At 40.2% G+C, this 9,312-nt stretch overlaps 1 protein-coding gene across 1 annotated transcript; it reads right to left on the reverse strand.

Moving 5' to 3' along the window:
- Positions 1-4,436: 4,436 nt before the first annotated feature.
- LOC123951473 (olfactory receptor-like protein OLF3) lies at positions 4,437-8,619 on the reverse strand. Its single transcript, XM_046020235.1, has 3 exons — positions 8,577-8,619; positions 8,016-8,074; positions 4,437-5,372 (listed from the first exon to the last, which is right to left on the reverse strand). The coding sequence occupies exons 1-3, from the start codon at positions 8,617-8,619 to the stop codon at positions 4,437-4,439; spliced, it is 1,038 nt and encodes a 345-aa protein (XP_045876191.1).
- Between the last annotated feature and the right edge of the window lie 693 nt (positions 8,620-9,312).

Below are 9,312 nucleotides of genomic sequence, written 5' to 3' on the forward strand. Positions count from 1 at the left end.
TATTCCTACCCTGCAACCCCTAATAAACTAATGGATCTAGGTTAGTAGTTTTCTACCAGGGGTGATTTTGCCTTCCCTGGGGGATAGTTCTTAATATCTGGAGACTTCTCTGATTGTCAAAACTGGAAGGAGGTGGGGATGGGACACAACTTCCATTTAGTGGATAGAGGTCAGGAATGTTGAAAAACACCCTACAATGTGCAGAGGAGCCCCTGCAATAAACTACTACCTAGCCTTAAATGTCATTAGACACTGGCTGCTATTGAGAAACTAGGCAATGCAATAACCATAATAAACCCTAGAGAAGAGAAACTGAACACTGTGTCCCTTTTGATGCAAGTACATGCCACCATCTGAAAAATCTTGTGAGAAAAGAAAATTCATTTAAATCTGATCAAGGCTTCAGATCTAAATGAGAGACAGGGTCAATGGAACATGCAAAACTACACTCCAGGGATGTCATAAAAAAAAAATCCAAGCTGCATGGGAATCCAACTGGGAAAAACAACCCTGTTTTATTCAACAAGTAATTCCAAGGGGAAAAAAGGAAATTGAAGGTGAACCTATACATTAACCAGGTCTTCAGGGACATAGTAGACAATGGCAATGTATGGATTTTATTCGGATTCCTATTTAAACAAACTGCAATTTTTATATATATTAGGGTTTTTTTTTCCTTACAAGATACTTCAGTGATATTTTTATGATTATTAAATAATGAACAAGATTTTAATTCTTAAATTTTTTTTTAGTTTCCAACTTTTTAAAAAGTTATATTTCATGGATTTATTGTTTAGAACATCATCTTATTTTGCCCCTGAATCAACCATACTTTTCTCTTTTATACTGAGAATATCATTCACAAACAGCTTCTAATGAGGAATGTTGGATGTCTCAAGGTATTCACGTATACTAATTAATGACAATTTAAATTTCTGAGAATAATCTGTCCTGGAAAAACAGTCTAGGGGCGCCTGGGTGGCTCAGTGGTTTAAGCTGCTGCCTTCGGCTCAAGTCATGATCTCAGGGTCCTGGGATCGAGTCCCACATCGGGCTCTCTGCTCAGCAGGGAGCCTGCTTCCCTCTCACTCTCTCTGTCTGCCTCTCTGCCTACTTATGATCTCTCTCTGTCAAATAAATAAATAAAATCTTAAAAAAAATAAAAACAGTCTATAAAATGAAAAAGATAGGGGCACCTGGGTGGCTCAGTGGTTTAAGTCTCTGCCTTCAGCTCAGGTCATGATCTCAGAGTCCTGGGATCAAGCCCCACATCAGGATCTCTGCTCAGTAGGGAACCTGTTTCTCCCTCTCTCTCTGCCTGCCTCTCTGCCTACTTGTGACCTCTCTCTCTCTGTCAAATAAATAAATAAAATATTTAAAAAAAATGAAAAAGACAAAAGTAGAAATTCAACACATGGACTATAACATTACACTTGTCTGTTTCTATACATCTGAAGCCCACTCTCAACATTTCTGCCTCCTAAGAAATGCAGATCTGGAAAAACTTTCAGGTAAACCCAAACAAGCTAAGCTGCTGGGTGAGAGCAAAGAGATCTTTGGATGGGAGGTGGAGAAAACTCACTCTGGGACCACACATCAGTCACAGAAATGAGGTATAGCACCTGCCCAATTCTCCTCCATGAAGCGTCCTGCATATATTTGATGAATTTCCTTCTTTTATATCTTTCTCCTACACTGCACATAGGACGGTTCATAGTAGTCAATTTTTCAGTTGACTCCACAATTCATAGAATATTTAGACAGGAGATTGATATTTTAGAAGACAAATGAGATTCACATGGGAATTCCAAACTGAGAGTGGTTCGAGTATTCCTCTGAAATATCTTTTTATTTTATTTTTTTTCCCATTTTATTTATTTTTTCAGCGTAACAGTATTCATTCTTTTTGCACAACACCCAGTGCTCCATGCAAAACGTGCCCTCCCCATTACCCACCACCTGTTCCCCCAACCTCCCACCCCTGACCCTTCAAAACCCTCAGGTTGTTTTTCAGAGTCCATAGTCTCTTATGGTTCGCCTCCCCTCCCCAATGTCCATAGCCCGCTCCCCCTCTCCCAATCCCACCTCCCCCCAGCAACCCCCAGTTTGTTTTGTGAGATTAAGAGTCATTTATGGTTTGTCTTTTTAAATCACAGGACCAGACTCTTCTCTTTCCTCTATTACCACTATCTTAATTCAGATTCCACTAATGTCTCAAACAGTGATTGTGGAGTAGTCCCCTAGCTAGTCTCCTCCGTTCCAATCTTTTCTTCCTCTGACTTGTTTGCCAAAATGATATCTCAAGAATGTAAATTTTCATATGATCTCACTGATATGTGGAATTTGAGAAACAAGGCAGAGGATCATAGGGGAAGAGAAGAAAAAATGAAACAAGACAAAACCAGAGACAGATACGAACCATGAGAGACGCTTAATCTCAGGAAACAAACTGAAGTTTGCTGGAGTGAAGGGGATGGGAAGGATGATAGACATTAGGGAGGGTATGTGTTGTGGGGAGGGCTGTGTATTATGTAAGACTGATGAATCACAGACCTGTACCCCTGAAACAAATAATACATTATATGTAAATAAATAAATAAATATCTTTACTGGCATGAATTTGGCATTCAAAGCACTCTAAGACCAGACCCCTATCACCTGCCTTATCTTCACTAGTTCCTCATCCTCTCTGCCCTGTAAGCCCAGCTTTGGATATTTTTGAATTTTTGTGCTTTCTTTCAGCTCAGCACACTTCACAAGGTCCTCCTTTGCTTGGGTTGCTTGTTATCTGGATCACTTGTTCTCACTTTCATGGCCTCCAGCAAGATATTTTCTGGTCCTTTCATACAGGAAGACTTCTGCAATCATCCCCAAAGCTTTACTCTCTGTGACTGTTCTCACCCTGCATTTTAATTGCTTCACTGTCATCCTCGCTATGCCTTTATATTGTCAGCACTGATTCATATTGACTGTTGTGTCTCAACAATTCACTGTCACTGATACACAGTAGATATTTCACTGATATCTGAATACCTAGCAAGAATTTTAGCCCCAGTACCACTGACACCTACCAAGACACATGCCAATTTTGAAAAATTTATGATTGATCCCCTTTAGGTAAATTTAAAATGTCAAATGAGCTTTGGATTATATGAAACTTCAACTCAACTTGAACACTGAAATTTTATGATAACATGTTCACAAGTGGAAGAACTGTGAATCCCCTGACTTACACAAGACACAGAAGAAAGGACTTTGAGATTTTTTCCAGGGAGTGAGAAGATGAGCTACTATCATTCATTCTCCTCTTTCCCCTTCCTTGCCTATTGTACAATATTTCTTTCCCCTTTTGTTCCTGACTCAGGTGTTTCTCAGCGATGAGGTCCAGCCTCATGTATTCCACCTCACTAATTTACAAAGGTCAGCTAGGGCCCTGTTGTGTGTGGGAGGAGGAAGGGGTGAAGGTGTTCAGAGACTAGAGGGAAACACTGCACAGCTGACCAAAGTGTCCTGATTCCCAAAATCATATTGAAATTGTCTTATCTTTCAGTGGCTTTGGCTCAGAACACTGTCCTTTCTCAGATTAACTCTATCTCTTATATTTTATATGTTAATTCATATTTTATGTGCTTATTGTTTCTAAAGTCTCAGAAAAGAGGTTATGGATTTTTCAGAAATTGGACAGTTTTAATATTTAAATGGTACCTCTTACATATGCAGTAAAATTCCTCTTAAATTGCTTGTTATGCTGTCAAGTAGTACCCCAAGTGTGGCTTTTCCTTGGTCAGTAGTAGCCTTGTCCAAACAGCTTTACTTATATTCCTATCACTATAAAGCAAGACCCTCAGTTAATGCTCCTTTCCTGAGGTACCTCCCACACTCAGACAAGATGCTATGTGCACAGTTAGTGGTCCAGCACAAAGATATCTTAACAGTCCATAGCATTTCTCTCAGAACAGTGACTCACACAGTTACTGGATGTGGCTTCACACATCACGCATTATTTTAAGTGAGTCTAAAATATGAAAATGTTTTAGTTCCCAATGGAAACACAATTACCTTGTACAAAATTTGGATGAATAAGAATGAGTGGTCCAAAATAGGTCCACAAATAGGTCCATGATTACAAACAATGTGACAAATCAAAACAGTATGTTTTTTCTTCTCATTATCCTCAGGCCATATGAATGGAGACAGAGAAAGTGTGGGAAGTTCTAGTACAGCTGTGCTCAACTCCACTGAACATGCTGCTTTGACATAAAAATATACCCACACACCACACCCCAACCCAACCTCCAGCCTCCTACACAGCATCACTAGCACATGGGTCACCATCTCCTTCCTGGTTGCCATGGCAATGCAGATGATGACTGCCATATGTGAGTCATGTGGGAGAAAACACAGGCAAAGTTACTCTAAGCGATGCTCAGGATTCATCAAATTGCTAGTTTTGACGTTAGTCCAGAAAATTGCCCTAGTAGTTTCTGCCGGGCCCCCTTCACCTCCTTATTCCTTACACTATAAATCATGGGGTTCAGCATGGGTGTCAACACAGCATAGAAGAGAGAGATCAACTTCTCCTGAAGAACAGAGGGGCTGGAGCGGGGCTGGATATAAGTGAAAATGGCCATGCCATAGCACAGGACAACCACTGTGAGGTGAGAGGCACAGGTGTGGAAGGCTTTCTTTCTTCCTTCTGTGGACTGGATCTTTAGGATGGTGGAGATGATCTGGATGTAGGACAGGAGAACCAGGCAGAAAGGTGTCATCAGCAGAACAATGCTAGAAACCATGATTGCAATCTCGTTGGAGGAGGTGTCCACACAGGCCAGTCTGACCACAGCTAGGAGTTCACAGGATATGTGATCAATATACTTGTTTGTGCACATGGGCAGCTGAAAGGTGATTACAGTCTGTATGAGAGAGTTAACAGAACCACTGACCCAGGATGTGATGGCCAACCTAGTACAGAGGCCTCCATGCATGATGACTGAGTATCGCAGGGGGTCACACACAGCCACATAGCGGTCATAGGCCATTACGGCCAGTAGAACAAACTCAATCCCACCCAAGCCCAGGGAGAAAAATAATTGGGCGGCACAGCTCACAAATGGGATTGCTTTATGTGCTGCAAGAAAATGCACCAGCATCTGAGGAACGATGCTTGTGGCATAGGAGACATCAACGAGGGAGAGGTTGGTGAGAAAGAAGTACATGGGAGTGTGGAGTCGGCTGTCCAGTCTGATGAGAAGAATGATGAGGAAGTTCCCCAGCACTGTTACCAGGTATGTGATCAAGAAAAAGATGAAGAGGGAGATCTGTGTGTCCCAGTCACTGGACAGGCCAAGTAGAATAAACTCTCTTACCCAAGTCTGGTTACCCGTTCCCATTAAAAAATCTGAAGATTAATAATCTGCAGACAAAGTCAGAAACAATTGAAATGGATGAATCAAAGAATTATAAAAATAACTTTCTATAATACAATCAGCCAGCCTTAACCGATGTTTCAGACCATTTACTGGCCAAGATGACAGGCTTTGTCCCAACATGTATTACATTTATTGTGCATCATAGCCAAGCCAGCACTTTCATAAGGACGTGAGGTGGTCTCAGGATAACCTATTTACAGGCTGGGGATAATGCAATGCAATTTTAGGAGCTCATATCTTTACATCTTACCCAAGAGAGAGAGCTTGGTAGGTGACAGTAGTAGTAGGTAAAATGACAAACGATGAAAAAAACTTTGGTTGGAATGTTACAAAAACTACCTTAATTGTGTCAACTAGCCTCATCATGATAAAATGGATAAATCTATTACAAGAGACAGAAATTCACTCTTTGGGAAGTAGCAGGGCCTTGTGGAAAGTTAATCAGAGAAGCTAGGTTTGAAAACTGATTTTATTTAGCAGCTTTGTTATTGTGGTTTAGTGACAAACTTTCATATATGAAACAGGACAATATTATACAACTCACAAATACTTTCAAGCTGAAATTAGGTAACTTTGGAGAAAGTACTTTATAGACTGTACTGGTAATAATAGTACTATATTAATCTGAGTAATTAGTAGTAATATGACTTCTGCCTTGTAGTAGAAAGAATAGCAAAGGATTTTTCCATGTATAAACTCTGCAAATTGAGATATAAATGAAATTGGAGGCATTCTATCATAGAACTGAGGACTTCAGGATGACTGGTCACCTTGAGGGACTGGGGACCATTTGTCTTTTTTATAACCCTGATCTATTCAGCCTTCAGTAGGATCAAAAGGAAAAGGGAATTATGTTCTTTTTATTTTTTTTCTCAACTTAATATTCTTAATATATCCTTTGCTTATGGGCTCAAAATAAAGGAAAAGACAGTCAGTATGGGTGTTTGGCTTTCTATTTACAAAAGAGGAAGGGAAGCAATTGTTTAAGGTTCCTTCATCATTGACAAAAGTCAAGTATAATATATGTATGAATGTACGTAGATGTATGCCGGAATGGAGTTTCTTTTGTGTTTGCTTTCATCCTAGAAAAGCTTCTTAAGTAGAACTGCATGTTACAATACCAATGTTGAACACTAAACAGAAACTGTTAAAATTCTAAAGAAATTTTTAAAGTAAGGAAAAGGCAGTAAGAGGGCTTGAGGGCAGAAACAGAGCTGCTCGCCTGTCCTAGACTCCAAAGGGGTCTTTCTAGGGTCTGTGAGCAGAAAGGTAAGACTATCTATGCCTCTGCTCTCTTATCTGATAAAGGTTGAATCAAAACAAGCAGTTCCCCCAAATGCCCATCTCTTTCAAGTTTCAGCCACATACATTTTCATAAACTCTGCTTAACCGATATCCCCTTTCAACTGTTCCTCCTCTTTGGCTCTGTCATACACCTTCCACCACCACCCTAACATGGCTGTTCTTCAGTCACGGGCAGACCAAATGCCTCAAAGATGACACTCAAATTTAATTCTAAAATCTCAAGAAAAAAAATCTGTTAGCTGTTACTGAATTTTAACAAATCTGCAACAGAAAGTAGACGTTTCCTTTTCCACTCATCTGGCAAACATCCATGAGGTGCCATTGCTTCTAGATGCTGAGATTTGAAAGTCAGTATTACACTTTCCTATACTTAGGGTTTACGTAGATGAAAAAGACAGAACAGATTGCCATCTTATCACTATCCCCCTGTTGCGTGTGCAAGCTGCCTGGAGAACAAGCCAGACCATGACTCATTCTGGTCTTCCTGCCCACCCCGCACACCTCTCTACTACAGCCCTTGTCTCATGACAAATGAACAACAGTACCACATTTCACTGTAGGTGCGAGCTTCAGAACTTAACAATCTGTGTTCTGAATCCATTCTTGCCTGTTTCCTGGGACTTGAAGCAAGTCACCCAACCACCCCTGTCTCACGGTTCTTCGGTGCTACAATGTGGCTAATATTGGCCAACTAAAAGGGTAATTGCTGAAATTAAGGAGTTGAAGATCCAACCTTCCTATACTAATGACTGAATCAGGGCAGGTATCCATTATTTGGCAATGCTAATTGACCTAAGCCTTTGATTTCACACTATCTCTTTCATTATCTTTTTCATCTATCTCTTTCAATAAAAATCTTATTCTTTCACTTATTTCCTCTTTTTGCCATCCTTGAGTTTCTCTTGTATCTCATTTACCACTTTTCCCTCACTGAAAAAATACACACACACACACACACACACACACACAAAACCTTTCAATATGGGGAGAGGAATCTTTGCTATTTATCATCCTAATTATTTCCTCTTTCACATCAAGAATTCTCAAATGATTGGTGTCTACCTGCTGGAATTATTTCCTCATAGGATTCATCCTTTGAGTCATAAAAATATAGTTCTCACTTCACTACATTATGGAAATTATACTCTTAAAGATCACTGGTGACTTTCTCACATCAAATATACAGGTTTTCATTTGATTTTCCACTGTTTAACTTTTAACATTGTCAAATATTTCTCCTTCAAACTCATGACTCTATCCTGTGCTTCTATCCTCATTTACCTCTGATCTGTTTTCCTTATCTGCATTCTTGGGGGATTTCTCCAAACCCTCCCACTCTACTGTTGTGAAATTCTGGTCAGTTCTGTGCTCACCAACTGTATTCTTCTATGGTTTTTTTTTTTTCCCTTGAGGGGCTTGTAATTTCTAACAACAATAATTGTGATCAACAATGTACAGCTCATCCTCAAGTCTACATTTCTCTCCTGGACTTCCCTCTGAAGGCCCAGGTGCTTTCCCCAAACCACAATGAATGTCTGTCTCATAAATGTCTCACCAAGGCCTCCTCTAACCTCCCTACACACGGGGTTCCTCCTGACTCCTTCATTTCTGTCAATGCAACAAAAATTCTCCCACTCTCCCAAAACTTCATGCTTGACTTTTCCCTCCTCTTCCCCACCCCATGGAATAAATCCTCTTTCTTCATTTCCTTTACTGCATATTCCCCATTTCACCTAGTGTGAATGCACACTTAAACACTTGCCCTCATCACCCCACTTCATGGAGTGCAGGTCACCCTCATAAATGTCCCTGATGCCACCTCCACCCACTCCAGACTCTTACATGCTCCTTCCAAGTTCATCAGGAGATACAAGTGCTTCCCCATCACTTCCCCACACAAACAAATCTATGATGTCTACATGTACATAGAAGTAAGGTTTTCCCACACAGAAGAATTTCCACACAATCCCCAATCTGGTCCTGTTCTATTTCTAACTTTTATTATCTCTAGCATTTATTATCATACTATGTGTTTTACAGCAAAGCATTTTATTAAAATAAGCTGTTAATACTCAAGTAACTTTCAGTGATATGTTAGCTGACTATCTTTAACCTACTGAGGCTGCTATTCATTTCCAAAGACCACTGCCTTACTTCAAAATCATTAATACCCAAGTATACCTTTTGTCCACACTTATAGAGTCCTTTTTGGGACTCACTATAAGTAAAGAAAATAGATAGACCTTTGGAAAGGCAAATGCAGGAGGAAACATGTGTTCATCAGAGGCTTTTAGCATGCCCTGCAGTTAATATGATCACCTTATTACTTTAGGAGTGGCTCCATTTAAATTTAGCTGGGTTCCCTTCCTGGCCTAGGGTGGAAAATGGACTCAGTGCCAGATGAAGACTTCAGACCTCACCACTCCTATCAGAAAGCCAGGATCTGTAGCTTTCCCTGAACATGCATATTTCACTGAGGTCAAAAAACAGAGGGGAAATGTAGGAATATTTGTTCCACTTGTCTGCATAATAAGATAAGAGAAACCTTTTAGTACAGGGTTAAACTGGCAGCTGATGT

Source organism: Meles meles, chromosome 10 (genome assembly GCF_922984935.1).
Source record: "Meles meles chromosome 10, mMelMel3.1 paternal haplotype, whole genome shotgun sequence".
Taxonomy (NCBI): Eukaryota; Metazoa; Chordata; class Mammalia; order Carnivora; family Mustelidae; genus Meles; species Meles meles.

Coding starts and splice junctions, on each gene's coding strand:
- LOC123951473 (XM_046020235.1), bottom strand. CDS start 8,619: ATGGGGAAGCACTTGTATCTCCTGATGAACTTGGAAGGAGCAT. Junction 8,075..8,576: donor GATGAACTTGGAAGGAGCAT/GTAAGAGTCTGG, acceptor ATTTCACAACAG/TAGAGTGGGAGGGTTTGGAG. Junction 5,373..8,015: donor ATAAGGAAAACAGATCAGAG/GTAAATGAGGAT, acceptor ACGGGTAACCAG/ACTTGGGTAAGAGAGTTTAT.